Below are 19,059 nucleotides of genomic sequence, written 5' to 3'. Positions count from 1 at the left end.
CAGCGAGGTAATGCTGGTTCCAGACCCGCTCTGGGGCCGCACTCACCCACAGACAGGCCACACAATCCACAGCTCAACAGCTGCCCACCTGACGCAAACAGCAGAGTCAGATCCCAGCCCATGTGGGTACCAAGCGGGTGGCAGAACACCGCTAACGCTGAGGAGGTCCCTGGAGGCACAGCTCCTCCCCAGCCACAGGGTCTCATGTGGGGACTGACACGAGGAGCAGAGTCCCATACAGCCCAGCCTCCACCAGGCAACTGGTGTTAGGGGCCACTAGAAAAGTGCTTTATTCGAGTACAGAGGGGAACGGCTGCACCACGAGTCACCCAAGCGCAGGCGCCTCTCCTGGCCCCTTCCAGCCCTGCATGAACTCTCTGTCCCTGCCTGGCCAGCACGGACACATCTCAGTCCTGCCCTCGGCTCCAAGCCAGCGCCGAGTGGTCTCTGCTACTCGGTGACCTCGGGGATGACGCTCACCAGCAGGGTGTCGTAGCCACGCCGAACCAGCAGGGCCAGGTTCTGCTGTGTCCGCACCGCCTCGTACACGTCCTCGGCGCGCCGCGACGCCGTCCCGTTGATCTCCAGCACCACATCCCCGGCCTTCAGCCCTGCCCTGTGGGGAGAACACGGATGAAGTGCACAGAGGGTGAGGCAGACACTCGGCGTCATCGTCCTCCAAGTGCAGCAGGAGCTGTGCCACCAGGGGGTCTACAGCCACAGCCAGCGGGACACCCAGCCTGGGAAAAGGTCCCCAGGTGGTTTCTGCTGCAGATCCCAAGCCCTGCTACTCTGGAGCAAAACACATCCCACAGCTCCTCCCTCACACACCCCTGAGGCACAGGGCAGCACTTACTGGTGTGCCGGGGAGCCGATGATCACCTTGTGGATCAGCACGCCGTAGGAGATGTCAGGAAAGCTGGGGTCACGCAGCTTCAGCTCTGCCAGGATGCTGCAGAGTGAACACTGGCATCAGGGATGGAGCTGGAGGCAGAGCAGGGCTCCCAACCCCACGCCCTGCAGCTGCACAGGCTCAGAGACCAGGCACAGAATTTCCTCTCCTGTGTCCCTGCATCCTGCTGAGCACGAGCCACAGCTGCCAGCCCCAAACATCCCCATCCTCCTGTCAAAACGAGAGGACAAGAATCCCAACGGCACCAGCGAGGGCTGGGAACCCCAGAGCAGCTGCCAGCTGGATCAGAGCTGTGGTGATGCACATCCCCACATCACATCACCCTTCCTAGGGGTCAGACCTGCCCCTCCCCTGCTGCAGTTTCACTTCTCTACCCTGGATGGGCAGGACACACAACACAAGCTGTGCCCCTCTTCCTGCCAGACGTGTCAGCAGAGCTCTCCTCCCAAGTCTAGAGACTAAGCAATCACAGTTTCTCCAAATTTCCCACAGATTTTAGGTTTTCTAAACCAAATTTAAACTCTGCATCTCTCACAGCTCCTCTTTGGACTCTCCCCAACTGCTCCTCACCCATCTTGAATGAAATCCAGAAGTGGATGCAGCACTCCAGCTGGATGTCTCCAGAGTGACAGCATTCTTCCCTCAAACACTGCATCAGCTCAGATCCCTGCAGATCCAGACACTCAGTCTCTGCCCAGCCCTGCTCCTGTCAGGTCCCTGCTCAGCCAGTCAGGGCTCCCCACGTGGCTGAACTCCACTGTGCTGTCCCACAGCCCAGTGCAAGCTGCCATCCCTTGCCAGTTTCACACAGCAAAGGTGGGAAGGGGCCTCTCAAGATCATCGCACCTGACCCCCAGCAGGCTCAGTCAGGGCAGGCTGCTCTGGACTGTGTCCAGTGGGGTTTTGATGATCTCCAAGGACCCTGCAGGCAATGTATGCCAGGCTCTGACCACACTTCTCACAGTATAAAAGGGATTTCTTGAGGACCCTCACATGTCTCTGTGCCCACTGCCTCTTATCTGCTCTGGGCACCACAGACAGAACAACGGGGTCTGTGCCTGAGCCTGTGCCCAACACGGAGCTTCTCTTTCCTGTGCCAGGGAAAGGTTCCGGCCTTTCCGCTGAGCATGTTCAGAGCAGTCACTCGATTCCAAGGCGAGCAATCCCTTGTTGGGAGCCCTTCCTGCTGGGCACAAACAAGCCTGGCAGTCAGGTGGTCTCCCTGGACTGGCTCAAGGGCTGGGCAGAAACTGGACCCGCTTCCCAGGAGCCGTGTCTGAGGAATTTCACGCTGCTTCCTGACAGACCCCGTCCCAGCAAGCGTGGCCAGGGAAGCAGGAGGAGGCTGGGCCAGGCTCCCACATCCCTCGGGTTCTGCCGAGTACCAGCACCATCTGCTGGGCACTGGGGAACTTACCAGACCTTTAGCAGGGCAGAGCACAGCCACAAAAGGTGTTTGCCCAGCGTGGCACAACACCAGCCCCACGAGGCAGCTGAAGGGCCCTTAAATGTGACTGCAAAAGCCAAAGAACCAGAGCAGGTGTTGCCCTTGAGAACTGCTCCCGGAGGTGAGAGCACAGGTCCTGCTTGCTGACAATGGGCACTTCACAGAATCATGGAATTGTTTGTGTTGGAAAAGACTTTTAAGATCAAATCCAACCACTCCCCCAGCACTGCCCAGGCCACCACTGACCATGTCCCCAAGTGCCACATCCACAGGGCCGGTAAATCCCTCCAGGGATGGGGACTCCACCACTGCCCTGAGCAGCTCTGCCAGGGCCAGAGAGTCCTTTCCAAGAAGGAATTTTCCCAATATCCAACCTGAACCTCCCCTGGCACAACGTGAGGCAGTTTCTTCTTGTCCTGTCCCTTGTTCCCTGGGACTAGAGCCTGACCCCCAATTGGCTACACCCTCCTATCAGAGAGAGCACTTTTTATCTGCTCATAGAGTCTTCTACAAGTACAGAAACTTGCAAGTTTCCCATTTACCCCATAGCCAGCGGCACCCTCAGTTATATTTGGGAAGATCCCATCACATCCCTGCCCGCCCTGTCCTGTTGGCCCCTGACGTCAGGACAGGTACCTGGGAGTAAGGGTCAGCATCATCACCCCGATGTATCGGCGCTTCGTCTCTGCATTGCCAAACCAAGAGCCTATGGAAGGAAAGGACGTGGAATGTCATGGCTGGAAAACAGACACACGCTCAGAACAGTGCTGAGCTGAGCCCCCACAGCCCTCAGAGTAGGCAGCATCCAGAGCTATTCTAAGTCCCTACAACAGCTCAGTCCAGTTCCCAGTAGCAGCAGGAGCGTTCCAGATGTTGCATTTTGCACCATGACTTGGCTTCCCTGGGTTTGTCAGCTTTTTGACAGAGAATGTCCCTCTCCAGTGTTACAGGAGAACCAGACAGGGCAGGGCAGCAGCACCACAGCTTTCCTGTGGCATCAGATGAGACCCCAAACACTTTTCCTACTTTCCTTGCCTTTCTCAGGAAGAAGGGTCCAGAGCCTCCCTCTCTCATCCTCCTCCCCCATCTCCCAAGCAGAGAGGTCCCCACTCACTCTTGCGCTGCTCCTCCTTCTGCAGGAACTTCCGCAGCCGGTCGGAGGGGATGGCAAAGGAGATGCCCGACGTCACCTTCATGGTGTTCACACCAATCACCTCGCCATCCTGCAGGGAAAGGGCACCGGGCTACCCAGCCTGGATCACCGTGCAGAGCAGGGGAACTACTGCAGCAGCCTGGGGTCCCACCTGTGTGCCCACCCCGTGCCAGGCTGCTGTCCCTGTGTCCTGCCCGATGTTGCTGAGGCTGGGCAGGACCCAGGAGCTGAGTCTATGGAATGAGTCCATGCAGTCCCTGGTTCTGCCCTGCCAGCACCAGCCAGGCCTTGTCTCCACCAGAGCCCCATAAGCTCCAGCTGCTTCAGACACTGCACAGGGGTCTCATGCCAGGCTTATCCCTCCTCTCCCTCCTCCTTCCAGGAAGCCTCCCAGCACCCACAAGTGCTCCCACAGAGGGACAAGGAGCAAGGGCCACACAGCACATCCCTGCCCCAGCCAGCAAGGGGACAAGCAGCAGGACTCACCAGGTTGACGAGGGGGCCCCCAGAGTTCCCAAACTACGGCAGAGGAGAGAGAGTGTGAGCAGCAGACAATGAGAGCCCCATCCTGAGGCCAATCCCAGGGTGACCAGCCAGAACCCCGTGCTCTGTGCAAGCCCCTCCTCCCTCCCAGTGCCCCATGTCCCTTACGTCGATGGCGGCGTCGGTCTGGATGTACTCCATATCGGTGGCGGCCAGGCCCAGCTCGCGGCTGCCGCGCTGCGCCGAGCTGACGATGCCTGAGGTGATGGTGTTCTGCAGAGCAAAGGGGCTGCCCATGGCCACCACGAACTCGCCCTGCCGCACCTCAGCTGAGCGGCCCAGCGGCAGCGTGGGCAGCGGGTGCTGCGGGGAGCGAGACGGTCAGCGGGACAAAGCGGGACAGAGGGAATGTCCCCACATCTCGGTGTCCCCATGGCTGTGACAGGCACACACCTTGGGTTTGATCTTGATGGTGGCGATGTCCGCCACCTGGTCCACGTCCTGCACCACGGCGTCGTACATCTCGCCGCTCGCCAGCTTCACCCGCACACGCCGCCGGTTCGCCACCACGTGCGCGTTGGTGACGATCAGCCCATCCGGGGACACCAGGAAGCCTGAACCGTTGGAGATGGGCACCTCCCGGCCCAGGAAGGGGTGCCTGTAAGGAAGGCACAGGTCAGGAGGAGTGGTAGGGACAGGCACAGTGGTACCCGGGCTGGGAGGCAGCAGGGAACAGTGAGGGTGTGCGGGCAGCAGCACGATGGCAGAATCCTTCCCTGCCTCAAGAGTCTGCACAAACAGGAGAATAGACGCAAATGCAGTAGGAATCCAGCCACAAAGGTACAATCCTACCAGGAATAGAGGCATGTGGGAGCAGGAGGGGCTGTGACCTGTGCAGGGACAAGGCCAGAACACACGGAGCCCAGCCCTGGAGCAGGTAACAAACACCTGAGAGGCAACAGGAATGTCTCCTGCCAGCGGGAGCAGACTCACAACTCCAGGCCCTGGTCGATCACCCCAACCTCCACTGAGAGTCAGGTGAGGTGAATGGAAAATGGGATGGTCCAGCAAGGCCAAAGCCCAGCTGGGGTGAATTATTGCCCGTATGGGTCAGGAACAGCACCAGCTGATGCCTCTCACGTGAGGCAGAGAGAGTGACACTGTACACGGGTAACACCAAGCTGGAGGCAGCAGTCACCCAGCTGCAGGGCAGAGCTACTGCACAGAGGTGCTCCGAGAGGCCGGAGGCGCTGGATGGTGAGAACATGACAGAGCACAAAGGGAAATGCCAAGTGCTGCTCCCGAGGCAGAGTAACGGGGCAGCCTGGACGGCAGCTTTGCCAGACGGCCCCGAAGGACACGGAGGCGGCTGCGACGTGTGGCAGCCGCGTGTCGGTTCCTCCCGCGGCACTTGCGGGAGCCCTCCGGAATGGTTCAGGAGAGGCCGGCGGAGGTCCCGGAGGGGCCGGGGCCACACTGCACAGGGAGGAGGGAAATCCCTCCCGGGGACCTCCCGGTGCCGGTACCTGCCCACGATCTCCACGTAGACCAGAGCGGGCGCCGTTTTCTCCACCACGTCGGCGATGAAGTTGAAGGCGGCGCGGGGCGAGGTGGGCGGCGGGGCGGGCGGCGGGGCGGGCACGGCGGCGCTCAGCGGGGGCCGGCGGCGCTCCCGGGCCCACAGTAGCACCAGCGCCGCCGCCCCGGCGCCCACCGCCGCCGCCAGAGCCCGGCCCCCGGCGGAGGGCGGCGGAGGATGCGAAGGAGGAGGAGGAGGAGGAGGAGGGGGCGGTGGCAGCTCAGTGGTACCGGTCAGCGCTCGGCACCAGCGCTGTACACCCGGTGGCACCGGGACCCACCGGATCCGCACCTTCCGCGCCGCTGCCGCCATGCTGCCGAGCGGCGACCACACCCCTCCGGGGCAGGGCCGGGCCGCGGAGCACTCCGGGAGTTGTAGTCATGAGGCGGGGTCTGCCGGAAGCCATCCTCTGCCACGGGGCACGCTGGGAGCTGTAGTTCCGAGGCGGGGCCTGGCGGAAGCGCGTTCTGCCGCGGGGTACGCCGGGAGTTGTAGTCCCGCTGGGAGCTACTGTCCTGCCATCAGTGAGATGTGCCGATAACCGGCGCGACGGCGGAGCAGGGCGGCCCCGCGGTCAGAGCCGCTCACCGGGCCCGTCGGGGCCGCCAAGGGCCGTAGCCGAGGCGAGAGTGCTGCGGCGGCGCGGTGCGGACCAGGAAGGCGGCACGCTCCCAGCGTGCCCCGCGCGCGGCCGCGGGCAAGATGGCGGAGGGTGCAGGTGTGGGGCGGCCGTGAGGCACCGGCACGGCGGGGATGGAGCCGCCCGCGGCCCCGGGCCCCGAGCGGCTCTTCGACTCGCACCGGTGAGCGCCCGCCCGGGGCCCGCGCGGTGGGGATTCCCGGGGAAGCCGCGCGAGAACTGCGGGAACCCTGGGCGGGGGTCGCGAGGCCAGCGGAGGGCCGGGGTGTCTCACGGAAGCCGCGTGGGGAAGGTCGGGGTGACCCGTGGGGGGACCAGGGAGGGTCCGGGGTGTGCCTGAAGTGGGTTGGAAGACTTGTTGGAGGGACCACGCGGAGCGGCGGCCTCAGGGCGGGTCCGGGGATCGTTCCGGCCCTTCTCAGGCGGCCCCGGCCGCTCTCTGCCCCTGCAGGTTCCCGACCGATGGGTTCCTGCTCCTGGCCTTGCTGCTCTACGCCCCCGTGGGGCTCTGCCTGCTTGTTCTGCGCGTCTTCATCGGCGTCCACGTGTTCCTGGTCAGCTGCGCCCTGCCCGACAGCGTCGTGCGCCGGTGCGTGGTCTCGGGGGGCTCCGGCTGCTGCCCCGGGCGGCTCTGGGGCGGCTGGGCTGCCCCGGCCCCTGGGTATCACGACCCGCGGGGGCTTGGCTCAGGCAAGGATCTGTGGGGAGCTGTGCCTTCGGGACTCCTTGTCATCAGGAGCCTTGGAGGTGCTTCCTCTGGCAAGCTCGGAGCTGGCAGCCACCTCTGGAGTGCTCAGGCACTGGTCCGGAGCACGCGGATCGGCGTGGTGTGCTGCTCAGGAGTTCTGTGGGCACTTGCTGCCCTCATCCCAGTCCCGGCCCTACAACAATTCCTGCTCTAGATGTGTCATTTCCATTTGGTCCCAGTGTCGTTTGTCCAGCTGCCAGAATTCCCGGGTCCCTTCGTGTTGGATGTGTTAGGCTCGGATGGTGGGACTTGAGGAAGATCCTTGTTCCCCTGGCAGGTTCATTGTCCGTGTGATGTGCTCCGTGCTCGGGTTGCTGGTGCGTCAGAGCGACCCTCGGCTGCGCGGGGCCGGCGCCAGGGTCTTCATTGCCAACCACGTCACCCCCTTCGACCACAACGTTGTCAGCCTGCTCACCTCCTGCAACACGGTGAGGGCACGGCCGGGGCTCCTCCCCCAGGGCGGGGCACGGGCAGCTCTGCCCGATTTGGTCTTGCAGTGGTCACAGTATCACAGAATGTTCAGGGTCAGAAGGCACCTTAAAGCCCAGCCAGTGCCACCGCTTGCTGTGGGCAGGGACACCTTCCCCTAGCCCAGGTTGCTCCAAGCCCCATCCAACCCGGCCTTGGACGCTTCCAGGGATCCAGGGGCAGCCACAGCTTCTCTGGGCGACCTGGGCCTGGGCCTCACCACTCTAACAGCCAAAAATTTCTTCCTAATATCCAGGCTAAATTTCTCCTCTTTCAGTTGTACCCATTACTGCTTGTCCTGTCACTCCAGTTCCTGATGCAGATTCCCTCTCCAGCTTCCCTGTAGGCTCCTTCAGATCCTGGAAGGTTTCACCTCCAGATCTGATTTATTAACTCAGAGTGTTAACCTTGAGCTATTTTCTGTGGCTCAGTGTCACTCTTGGGCTCTGCCTGAAAAAATGGAACAGGGTGAGGAGCAGCAGGAGCTGTCACAGTGAATGTTGATTTTGGTGAAGCATGGACAGATCCCAGCAGCTTCTTCCTTCTCTGGCCTTCTGGATAAGGGGGCAGGGTGTGGGGTTTCCCACAGCACCAGGTGGGCGGTTTCGGGGGGTGCATGGAGGGTGCTGAGGGAGCTGCATGCTGGTGATGCTTGGGTAGTTCTGGGCTGTCCCTGCTCTCCTGTAAAATCCTTTGTGTGTGGAGTTCCTGAGTCAGCAGGCTCTGGGTAGCTCCTGTGTCCTGCACAGCCATGGATTTACCCCTGGCCTGGAGAGGAGGGACTCCTGGGAGCAGTGTGTGTCCTGCCAAGTGTGTCAGGGACTGCTGGAGAGAACACTGGGAACACGGGCAGCTGAGAGTGCCTGTCTCTGGCAGGCAGGGCACAGTCTGAACTGTTTGGAATCCAGTCCCTGTGGAACTGGGGCTGGAGCAGGGGCTGAGGCCTGGCAGTAAGGTGTTCTTGGCCACCAGTGCTGTCAGCGCAGGTCACTCTCAGTCCCAGAGGGATTTTTGCTAATGAAGAGGAACTTTGTCACCTCTGTCAGCTGGGAAGGTGGGCCTGGAGGGGCAGGAGGGCCTGGAAAGGTGGGAAGGGTGGCGTTTCCTCCTCACTCCTGTTCTCCCTGCAGCCTGCATTGAGCGGCACCCCAGGGTTCATCTGCTGGTCCCGGGGATTCATGGAGCTGGGAGTGACAGGCAGCCGTGCGGAGCTGGTGGATTCGCTGAGGGAGTACTCGGCCCACGAAGGGAATCCCCCACTGCTGCTGTTCCCAGAGGAGGCGGCCACCAACGGCCGGGCCGGGCTGCTCCGCTTCAGGTGCAGGAATGGGAATTCCCACAGCAGGGTGGCACTGGGGAGTGGGAATTCCCTCGGCAGGGTGGCTGGGAATGGCTCTGGGGAACCAGCACTCTGTGACAGATTGGCTCGAGGTGGCTCTGGGATCATTCACTGCAGAATTCCTCCCTTCCAGCTCCTGGCCCTTCTCCATCCTGGATGTGGTCCAGCCCGTTGCCCTGCAGGTCCGGAGGCCGTTGGTGGCCGTGGTGAGTGGTGGGCACAGGGACAAGGTGTGGGGTGGGCTTTGCGCCGGGCTCTGGGTGCTGCTGTTCCTTCTGCTCCTGCTCTGGAGCTTGTGGTGTGGCCTGGCCTCGTGTTCTGGCACCCCAGAAACAGCTGCTCGGGGTTAACACTGTTCCTGGTGCCTTTCCTGGGAACTTGGCCCAGTCAGGACTCCCCTGGTTTCATTGGCCAGTCTGACAGATGTTTGGTGGCCTGGCTGGCTGTCACTGTGCCTCTGGCTTCCATGGCCAGTTCTGTCTCCTCTCCTCTTGGTGAATCCCTGCTGTGAAAGACCAGCTGCAGTCAGTCCTTGTGAGAGGGCCCATGTGCCAAAGGTCCTGCCAGGCTCTGGAGGCTCCTGAGCTGGTGCCCCAGGCACAGACACAGGACATGGTGCAAGAGCAGCCCCACACAAGAGATAAAGTTCACAAGGGCAATGGCAGTGCTGCCAAAGGCAGGGAAACTGCTCTCAGCAAGGCTTTGTTGAATTTCTTATTTCTTGATATTTATAATTTATGGTCTGGTGAGAGTCATGGCTGTCACTCATGGGTCTGGTGTTTCTCTGGGACACAGCAAAGGAACCCCTGGCAGGGTGAGGAGTCATGTGTGCAGGGATGGGAACTGCAGGAATATTTGGCAGAGCTTTGTTAACCCCTGCCAGGCCAGGGAGGCTGAGGCAGAGTTCAGGGAGGGCCACAAGTGTGGGTGAAGATGCACTTTTCTAGCAATGAGGGTAAGTTACATTTTGAATGACTCCTCCAGAGAAGTGGTAGATCTCTCCTGTTCTGGACAGTTTATAAGGAGTTTCTTGTGCTCTTATGGGTTTGGTTCCTCTGAGAAATTCAGAGATGTGACAAGTTATATGTCTGTCTGTTTATCCCTTCCCTTGTGCATGTCAGGAGGAACAGTGGGTCTGTGTGGAGGTGCTGGTTACAGTCACTTCTTGGCTCAAATTCTACCTCCAGAGTCTGAGCAGGACTTTGTACTTCGTGCACATTGGCTGAGTAAATCCTGGTGCATTTCAGGTGTGATTTTAAACCATCAGAAACTCAAAGGACTGGAGATGTGATATTTCAAATGGTTCAACTGGTGTTTTATAGAAAATTTTCTTACATACTTGTGTGATATATATCAAACACTGGGCTGATAAAAACACCAAATTTGGGGTTAAGAAAGAATTTTTTCCAGCTCCAGTTGCATGGAATGTTGCAGGAGGGTGTTGTTCTGTGGCACAGGCAGTGTAGCTGAAATCTGGCTGTGGGCATCACTCCAGGCATTTGGGTTTAGGCTTCTGAGGTTCTGTTTGTCCAGGAAATGAGGCTTCTCTGTTCCCCTCATGGCTGGGCTTTTGGGGCTTTTCTCATTTTTCTCCCCAGGCTGTGGGATAAACCAGGCACAAGCCTGTCTGAGAATCACAGAATCATTTGGGTTGGAAAATCCTTCTGAGCCTATGGGGTCCAACCATTCCCCCAGCACTGCCAAGGCCACCACTGACCATGTCCCCAAGTGCCACATCCACAGGGCTGTTAAATCCCCCCAGGGATGGGCACTCCCCCCTGCCCTGAGCAGCTGTGCCAGGGCTGGACAGCCCTTTCAAGGAGGAATTTTCCCAATATCCAACCTAAACCTCCCCTGGCACAACGTGAGGCAGCTTCCTCTTGTCCTGTTCCCTGGGAGAGCTTGCAGGAGCTGGGACATCACAGAGAGGCTGTTCCCACCAGAATGAGGGAGGCATTCTCATGGTTTTGAGGCATTAGTAGGTTTTCAGGCATTTTTGGTGCTTTCTGAAGGCACAGACTAGGAGGGAATGTGGGGATACTGAGGTGAAGTCTTGCTGCTGTCTTAGTGGGAGGAAAAGGTGACTGGGAGCAGTGAAAACTGGTGATGACTAATGAGGGTGAAGCTGCCCTGTGGCTTGCCCTGCTTGCACTGCCTTTGCTGTTCCCACTTTCCCAGTCCTTCAGCCACAGCTCAGGTGTGCTCTGCCCACCTCCATCCCCTGTGGAGCCTGGACCAGCTCCTGTTCCATGGGTGGAATCTCAGTGTGCTCTCTTCCCCAGAGCGTGGCTGACTCCTCCTGGATCGCGGAGCTGCTCTGGACTTTCTTCGTTCCCTTCACAGTTTATCAAGTAAGGTACTACGTCTCTCTCTTCCATTTGGGGCAGGGTTGAGGGTGGGCAGGGCCTTGGTGTCACCGTGGCAGTGAGAGCTCCCTCCCTGGGTGCCACAGCAGGGCTGGGCTCAGCACCATCTGAGCCTGGCCATGTCCAGCTGCTGGACCAGCTTCTGAGGTGGAAAGGAGAGGAGTCTCAGTCTTTCCAGGTGTTTAGTTCAAGTTTCCAGCTGTATTTTTGAAGCTGGTCTGCAGTGATTCTCTCCAGGGCTGCTCAGCCTAGCAGTGCTGGCTCCCAGCATCTCTTGTCTGTCCCTACAATCCTTTGGGAATGGGGTGGTCCAGGGGGATGGTGCAGTGGTGGTCCAGACCCCTGCCCAGGGCGTGGGTGAGCCCAGGCTGGCTGAGTAGCTTTGCTGTAATGAGAGCAGTGGAAGGGACTGGGAATCAAATGTAGGGCTTGGTGTATTTCAGCACAGGAAAGCCTTTCCCTGGTTCTATCTGCCTGAATTCTGGGTGACCTGTTTTCTACTTCCATGTAAATGGCCATGGATCCTCATTAAGGCCTTTCTGGGAACTGTAGATCCCTCACGTTACACTTGAGGGCTAACACAGCTCTGATGAGCCAGTTCTGTCTTCTGAGCCGAGCCATGTCCTGGATTTGGGAGTGGGTGTTGGGGTTTGGTGCTCCTGTGGGGAAAGGTGTGGGGGTGAGCAGGGAGCGTGGCGGTGGGGATGGCAGGGTGTCTCTGGGGGCTGCTCCCAGCGGGGCTGGCTCCATGTGCTGTTGTCCCCATTCAGGTGGATGCCGTCTGTCCCCAGACAAGCGGACGAGCGGAGTGAGGACTTTGCGCTCCGAGTTCAGGAGGTAGGAGGGTGGTGTAGGAGAGGGATGCGTAGGACTGCTGCAGTTTGGGATGGGCACAGAGGAGAGCAGGGTGCAAGCAGAGTTGCAGAGGGCGTTTCTGGATGTGTTTGTGTGATGGGAGCTCTGGTACGTATTTATTGGCCCTTACTCAGTTATTTCATGGCCTATTTGCCACCCCACATTGAGCCTTTCTGCAGTTGTCAGGGCTCTTCCCATTGAGTTCAAACCTTTCACCCCCTTTTTATAATGCCACGAAGCAATTGTTTCTCCACCCTGCCCATACGTGCTGAGTACTTCACAGCTCCAGACATCTCCTTGTCAGCCTGTTTTGGCAGGATGATATTGCTACTCCTGATCCTTCCTGGTTCTCTGCAACGCTGAAATGCATCCCTGAGGCCCTGGAGAAATCAGTTCCCAGCCCTCCTGTCACCATGGCTCCATGTACCCCTGACACGCTCCCCAGCGTGGAGGGGCTGCCTGGGCCGTGTGTGTTGTCTGTTTTTACGTGTGACTCCTCTGCATTCCACAGCTCTTGGCCGTGGAGCTGGGTGTGGTATCCACACGGATCACCGCTGCCGACAGGACCGAGCACATGAAGAGGCTGAGGCACACGTCACGGCTGCCCTTTGCCCCAGGTGGGCATCCTTGGGGGGGTTCCTGGCTATGGAACCTCAGCCTGGGCTCTGCTTTTGGGGGGCTTCTGTCTGCTCTCAGCGACAGGCTGCACACTTTTAGTGCCTCACCCCTGTGCCCACTGTCCTTTCTCTTGCAGCCTCGAGCCAGCGCCCAGCAGCCCGGCCCAGGGTGCCCCCCAGCCTGCCCGGGGGTGCTCCCGAGGACGTGCGGGTCATGGCCATGGCACAGCAGGTCAAGGAGGTGCTGCCTCATGTGCCCCTGGAGGTCATCAGGACAGACCTGGGTGAGTAGGGACTCGGGTGGCAGCAGGGACGTGGGGGCACCTTCTGTGGTCTGAAAGAAGAAACCTTGTCCCCACTGCACTGGAACACAGTGGCAGCCAGGATGGAGTGTCCTGATCTCTCCCTTTGTCCCTGCAGTCCAAACCAACTGTGTAGACACCACCATTGCCAACTTGCTGGAGGGGAGAGTTCCCTTCTTCCCTGAGAGTAAAGAGGCTGGAGACCTGCCTGCCCCGTCTACCTCCCAGGCTGCAGCTGCTTCTGGCATCCAGGGCTCTGTGGCTGCGCCTTCTTCCAAGGTACTTTGGGGTTGTGTCTCCCTGCTCTGGTGGCTCGTGTGTAGGACTAGCCAGGGGCATGGAGCACTGACCTGGCATGCCAGGTTCTTCCAGAGCCACCAAGGAGGCCCCTGCTTCATCTGTCTGCTGATGGCTCCTGTGCTTTCTCTTCCAGCCAGCTACAAAGCAGTTTGCGAAGTCCCCCGTGGAGCGTCACCTGTCCTTGCAGGAGAGGAAACGAGCCTTGTACGACTATGCCAGGAGGTGAGAGCCCCCCACACGTCCCCCTGCCAGGGCTATCCAACAGATCCCCCTGCTCGAGCCCCCAGATCCCGGCCCCAGCAGCACCCGAGATGTCCTGGGCACTGGGCTCTCCAGTGTGAGTCATGTTTGGCTGATGGGAGCCCCTGTGGGACTGGGTTTCTCAGGGGTTCCACTGGCACTGTTGCACCCTCAGTGTGGGCAGGACATTCTTGCTTGGCACCAGGGACAGCGCTGTTAATCCTCCTTGGTGTGAGGGAACAGGGAGTGAGTTTGATCTCTGTGCAGGGTTTCCATGAGGCAAATCATGGGACAAGAGGCCAGTTCTGGTGTGTGGGTCTTGGTTTAGGAAGGTACAGAAAACTGAGGATTGAGTTTGAGGGGAAGTTGAGTGTGCCTGGGCTTGTTGGGCGCTGGGTGGCTGGGGTGGTGCTGTGGGAACTGTCCTGTTGGGAAACCCTGACTGGGAAACCTGGCTGGGATCTGCTGGGGTGCAGGGACTGCCATGGGTACCTCCCAGCCTCTTGCAGCCCTCACTCGGTCCATGCTCTGTCGGGCTTGTTGTACCTGTCCCGTGGCTCTCTCAGAGCAGCTCCTGCTGCCTCCACCCGTTTCCATGGGCTCCAGGCGAGCTTGGAATGGAACCAGGGTCCGACCAGAGCCAGCGTGCAGCCACAGAGTGCCCAGCCCTGGCGTGCTGCGGTGTCCCCAGGTCCCGGTCCCTCGGGGCTGCTTCCCGGCCGGACGGGTGATCCCCGGAGGGGTTCCCGGTCAGGCCCCTCGGGAGGTCCCAGCCCCGCGGTGTCTGAGGGCGCTCTCTCCTGCAGGCGGTTCGCCGAGAAGCACGGCGCAGCAAGGGCCGGCGGCAGCCCCTGACCGGAGCCCCGGACCGGACCGGACCGGGCCGGTGGCAACCCCTGACCGGAGCCCCGGACCTCACCGGACCTGGCCGGTGGCAACCCCTGACCGGAGCCCCGGGCCGGATCGGGCCGGACCGGTGGCACCGGGAGCGCGCGGGCCCCGCGCGGACGGGACGGGCGGGGCGGGGGCGCCCCCTGGCGGCGGAAATAAACGGCGGCAGCGTCCGGCGCGGCTCGGGCTGTGCGGGCACCGGGGCGAGGGGCGGGGCCAGCGGGGGAGAGGGGCGGGGCCAACGGGGGGGCGGGGGCGGCCCGGCTCCGTGCGGGTCTGCACGCGCCGCAGCCGATGCCTGCTCGCGCGCCGCACGTAGGCGCCGCTTAAAGAGGCAACGCGGCGGGGCCGCCGCCTCCGCGCCCGGGCGGGCTGCGGCTCGCGGACCCCAGCGGGCGGAGCCGGCGCCCTTTTAAGAGACCGGCGCCCGGTGCCGGTGGTTTTATTTACATGGGGGCTCGCGGGCGTCACGTGACTGTCAGCGGCGGGGGCTGCGCGCGGAGCACCCGCGGGGCCATGGCGGGAGCCGGCGACGACGGTCCGGGGGGAACTGGGGCACCGGGGCGGGATCGGGGCACTGGGGGAGCCCGGCGGGACGGGGAACCGGGGGCTTCGGGGCACCGAGGGGTTCGGGACAATGGGAGACCCGGGCGGGAAGGGACACCGCGGGGTTCGGGACAGTGGGGGAGCCCGGGGGTCAGGGGGCTGACGTGCACATGGAGGGTCTGGGTCACCGGGAGTCCCGGGTGGTTGATGTGCACTGTGGATGGGGGAGCAGGTCAGTGGGGAGCGCAGGCGGGGTTTCTGCGGGGCTGACGTGCGCCGTGGGCCGGGGAGCGCGGGGGTCCCGGGCAGGCTGGTGTGCACCGGGGGTTGGGTCAGTGGGGGTCTCGGGGGGGCTGATGAGCACCGCGGGGATGGGGCAGATGTGGGTCCCAGGAGAACAGCCCTGGGGTGCGTGGGACGTTCCGGGTTGGAGACTGCACTAGGTGCTCCCGCGGTGTATGGGTAGGGGTGCGGGGTGTGCCGGGGAGGGCTCCGGGCCGGGATGGGATGGAGTGCAGGGGTGGGCCCGGGACAGCGCGGGGGCTGACAGCCCCTCCAGGCTCCTGGGTGGAGCTGCGGTGTGGCCCAGGCTGCCCTGAGCCCCAGCCGGCACCCTCGCCGTTCTCCTGCCACGCCGACGTGGAGCGGATGCTGCTGGAGGCCCAGCTGGAGACAGAGAGCGGTGACGGGTGAGTTCCGAGGGGGAGCCGAGCTCCGGAGCCTGCCTGAGCCGGGGCTGGCACTGGAGGTACAGGCTGGGCTCAGTGACTGAGGGTTTCTGTTTGCAGGGCCCTGCTCGTGCTGGGCTCCCCAGCCTGGGATGACGACGGAACCAGCCATGGGAGCGAGCAGCCGGGGGAGAGTGAGGTGCTGCCTGCCCACAGCCAGCCCCCAGCGGGCTGCCCCCACCCCCGGCAGGTGAGGGAGCTGCCCCCACCACACCCTGCTGTGCCCCCGGGCTCTGCTCTGACCTGCCCTGTGTCTCCTTCCAGTGGGATGTGCCAGAGGAAGCCAAGTGGAGGCAGCGACGCCTGACAGCGTCCCTGGGCTGGGCCTGTACCCGCTGCCCTCGGTACCTGTCTCCAAAGTAAGTCCTGTTGTCCCCCTGCCAGCAAATCCTGCTGACCCTCATGCTGCTGTCCCTGTGCCCCTGTTAATCATGCACTTTTCCCAGGGAATTTGCCTTTGTGTGCTCCCCCCAGCCAGTGCTGTGGAGCCTGCAGGGAGGTGCAGTGGGGAGGAAGAAGAGACTTTTCAGTTCAGAGCTGCTGCTGCTCTTCATCCCCTCACTCCTGCTCAGCCACCTGCTGACCCTGGGGCTGGGGTGAGTGTCTGTGGGTCTCACCATGGGCCTGGAGGGAGTGTCTGGAGGGTCTTGCCCTGGGACTGGGGGAGGAGGGAACACTCCTGCATTTGGACTGCTCATCCACCACTGCTCCCAGCAGCTGCAGTGGTCTGCTGCCATCTCCCCTTGCTCCTGGCTTGCTGGGGCCCAGCACCCTTTGCCAGTGCCTCACAGTCACTCTCTCCAATCCAGGATCTACATCGGGAAGCGCCTGGCAGCCTCCTCAGCCAACCCTCTGTGAGGAGCCGGGAAGGCAGCACCCGCTGCTCCGTTGGGAATGCGGGGAGAGCCCGGCACCAGCGCAGCCTGACCACTCCCAGGCCCCGTGTTCGTGGCACGAGGCGCCTTCTCCCCGTGTCTCTCCCTCAGCCCTCGCCTCAGGAGCTGATCCCACTCTCCCCCGTAGACCAGAACCCGCTGATGGCAGCTCCCAGCCACAGGCAGCCCCTGCCTTCCCCATCCCTGGTTACGGGTCCAGGTCCCCCTGTAACACAGACTGTAAATACGACTGAGCCCACCTGAATAAAGAGCCCTGTGCCAGCTCAGGGGCTGAGCAGCGAGTCCCCTCCCTGTGTCTGGCCAGCACAGCCTGGCTTAGGGAGTGACCACTGGGCTCCCTGGGGTCCTTCCCTGTGGCAGGAGGGTGAGTGCCTGTGCTTTGGGGTGGTGCCAGCTGGGGAGGAGCCCCTGGCTGGGCTGTGGGCGAGCAGGGGTGGGTGCTGGGGCTCACACGGGTGCTCAGCCCCCATGCGGGTGCCTGGCTGAGGCATTTGCCCTTTATTAGCTGTAGCTGCAGTGCAGAGGCAGGAGCTGAGCGTGGCATGGCCAGTCAGGGCAGTGACACCTGCCTGGTGCAGGTGGCAGGTGTGGGCAGGAGAGGTGGCACTGCAGAGCGTGAGGCTGCCAGGGCCCATGTGTACACCTGTGCAGTCTGGACCAGGAATGTGTCTTGGTGCTGAAGGATGGGGTGGGCAGCCAAGGAGCAGGAGCTGTCCCGTGAGTGGGGAGCAGGAATCGCCCAGAAATGCCACCAGGGAGATCGCTGGTTCTCTCCCTGTCATGGTGCAGTCCATGGGCAGCTCGGTCCTCGTGGCTGGGAGGGGCTGCATGTGTGGGAGCTCAGCACAGCTCCAGTGGCATAGGAAGGATGCAGGGCCAGGTGGGTCCCAGCTCCAGGGGACATCGGGAGGGTGGCAATAGCCAGAGTTGGCAGGACACAAGGTGGCAGTGCCCAGTGCACAGTGGGAGTCCCGTGGCCACGCAGGATGCTCCAGGTGGCAGTGCTGCAAGAGGTGCTCCAGCAGGTGAGAATTAAGCAGGGCCGTGGGTCCAGCAGCTGGCTGGGCACTCTGGGCAGGGGTGGCCCCTGTGGACACTGCAGCTGCAGGTGGCATCGGGTCAGAGCTGTGACAGTCGCTTGGACTTGGGTGGTGGCAGCGGCGGTGACTTGGGGCTTTTGTTCCCATCCACTGTTGGAGATGTGGATACCTGCGAGCAGAGAGGGACGTGAGGGGTGGTGGGACTGGGGGCCAGGGCCAGCCAGTGCCTCCCCTCCCGTACCTTCCCTCCTGCTGCAGCATCGCTCTGCTCCAGGAACGTCTCGTACACCGCGGGGCTGAACTTGCGGGGCAGTGGCGGGAGCTTGCTGGCGCTTTTCACACGGCCACCAAAGCCAGTGGGAGACAGGGACGACCCTGTGCAGGCAGGAGGGGTGGGATGGAGGCTTAGCCAGCCTGGGGGTGCGTAGGGCCCATCAGCGTCCCCAAGGCTGTTGGGGCCAGCGTTCCTGCCTACGGGACTGTGGCAGTGCTGGGCAGAGGGGACAGAGGTGCCATGGAATGTGAGCCCAGCCAGGAGCAGGGAGCTGGTTCCCACCAGGAACAGCTCTTGGCACCAAGACCCGGTGGCACAAGGTCCAGGATCAATGGCTACAGCCCCACAGGGAGTGTTCAGCAGGGGTGCTCCCACTCTGTGCCACCATGAGGGGCACAGAGGCATATGCTAGGGCTGCTGTGGGAGGGCACAGCCCTGCTCATGGGGCTGTAGGGACTCCCAGGAAGGTGGCCTGGCAGGTTGTACCTGCAGTGCGGGGCTGAGCACCAGCAGCAGCTCGGCTCGGTGGGGGCTGTTTCCCATCAGAGCTCAGGCTGCTCTCACTGATGTTGCAGGAGAGTCTCCACTTCTCGTCCTGGGACACAGAGGAGAGGCTCAGCACCTCAGGTTCCAGGCAGCCCTGCAGCCCTGGGTCTCCAGCCTTGTGCCCTTCCAGCCCCTGCTCCTGCCCTCCCTGCAGCAGGGGCTGCCACCAGCCCCCCGAGGGGTCCCATCTGGGCAGGGGGCTGGTGCTGTGGGCAGGACCGGGGGCTGGTGCTGTGGGCAGGACCAGGGGCTCTGGTCAGGTGCAGCAGGACACCCAGGGGAGTGCAAGCAGGGCACCAGGGAGGCACTAGGTCTGTGCTGAGCATCACCTTGGGCTCTGGCAGCTCCGAGATGGACTGGCGTGGGTCCTGCCGCCGGGGCCCGAAGATGGAGCTTGAGCGGTTCTCCCTGCGCTCGTTCCTGTGGTCCTCGCTCTCAGAGGGGCGGGGGGCAGGCTTTGGGGTCGGGGGTGCCTCTGTGCTGTGAGGTGACTGGGACAGGTGAGGGACAGCAGGGGAGGGAGGAGCAGGGCTATGCCATGGACCAGCTGGAGCATCATTAGGAGCGGCTGCACTCAGCCAGGCACCAGCACCGTCCATGGCAGAGCTCCACAGGAGAGGTTTGGGGGACAAGAGTGGATGGCTCAGGTGACAGCAGTGTCCAGGTGAGCCTGGGAGCTGCACATGGG

General features: G+C 62.1%; 4 protein-coding genes across 8 annotated transcripts in view; 2 read left to right on the top strand and 2 right to left on the bottom strand.

Annotated features, from left to right (window-relative positions):
* Positions 1–269: 269 nt before the first annotated feature.
* On the bottom strand, positions 270–6,164 carry HTRA2 (HtrA serine peptidase 2). Its single transcript, XM_048304151.1, has 8 exons — positions 5,523–6,164; positions 4,450–4,654; positions 4,165–4,359; positions 4,000–4,032; positions 3,475–3,583; positions 2,997–3,066; positions 857–952; positions 270–616 (listed from the first exon to the last, which is right to left on the bottom strand). The coding sequence occupies exons 1-8, from the start codon at positions 5,885–5,887 to the stop codon at positions 451–453; spliced, it is 1,239 nt and encodes a 412-aa protein (XP_048160108.1). The 5' UTR covers positions 5,888–6,164; the 3' UTR covers positions 270–450.
* Positions 6,165–6,262: 98 nt separating this feature from the next.
* On the top strand, positions 6,263–14,490 carry AUP1 (AUP1 lipid droplet regulating VLDL assembly factor). Its single transcript, XM_048304150.1, has 12 exons — positions 6,263–6,378; positions 6,667–6,804; positions 7,241–7,391; positions 8,562–8,749; positions 8,904–8,976; positions 11,053–11,126; positions 11,907–11,973; positions 12,503–12,608; positions 12,746–12,892; positions 13,029–13,189; positions 13,344–13,432; positions 14,257–14,490. The coding sequence occupies exons 1-12, from the start codon at positions 6,329–6,331 to the stop codon at positions 14,303–14,305; spliced, it is 1,293 nt and encodes a 430-aa protein (XP_048160107.1). The 5' UTR covers positions 6,263–6,328; the 3' UTR covers positions 14,306–14,490.
* A 191-nt stretch (positions 14,491–14,681) lies between these two features.
* On the top strand, positions 14,682–16,785 carry LOC125326028 (BCL2/adenovirus E1B 19 kDa protein-interacting protein 3-like). 2 transcript variants are annotated; one of them, XM_048303774.1, is made up of 6 exons: positions 14,682–14,879; positions 15,447–15,576; positions 15,676–15,805; positions 15,880–15,974; positions 16,090–16,211; positions 16,425–16,785. In XM_048303774.1, the coding sequence occupies exons 1-5, from the start codon at positions 14,792–14,794 to the stop codon at positions 16,196–16,198; spliced, it is 552 nt and encodes a 183-aa protein (XP_048159731.1). In that variant the 5' UTR covers positions 14,682–14,791; the 3' UTR covers positions 16,199–16,211; positions 16,425–16,785. The 2 variants fall into 2 exon arrangements, with proteins under 2 accessions (XP_048159731.1, XP_048159730.1); XM_048303773.1 differs by having other exon boundaries at positions 14,685–14,879; positions 16,062–16,211.
* Positions 16,786–16,980: 195 nt separating this feature from the next.
* LOC125326002 (dedicator of cytokinesis protein 2-like) overlaps positions 16,981–19,059 on the bottom strand; it is a 45,680-nt gene continuing 43,601 nt past the window's right edge. For all 4 annotated transcript variants that reach the window (XM_048303730.1, XM_048303731.1, XM_048303732.1 and 1 more), the window contains exons 50-53: positions 18,701–18,851; positions 18,312–18,420; positions 17,793–17,926; positions 16,981–17,720 (exon numbers count right to left, since the gene is read on the bottom strand). In XM_048303730.1, coding sequence (XP_048159687.1) covers positions 17,631–17,720; positions 17,793–17,926; positions 18,312–18,420; positions 18,701–18,851 — 484 coding nt within the window. In that variant the 3' untranslated portion in view covers positions 16,981–17,630. The remainder of the gene's footprint in view (positions 17,721–17,792; positions 17,927–18,311; positions 18,421–18,700; positions 18,852–19,059) is intronic.

This window comes from Corvus hawaiiensis, chromosome 5, assembly GCF_020740725.1.
Source record: "Corvus hawaiiensis isolate bCorHaw1 chromosome 5, bCorHaw1.pri.cur, whole genome shotgun sequence".
Lineage (NCBI taxonomy): Eukaryota > Metazoa > Chordata > Aves > Passeriformes > Corvidae > Corvus > Corvus hawaiiensis.
The sequence above is the reverse complement of the archived record's forward strand: the minus strand, read 5'-3'. Positions and strand labels throughout refer to the sequence as shown.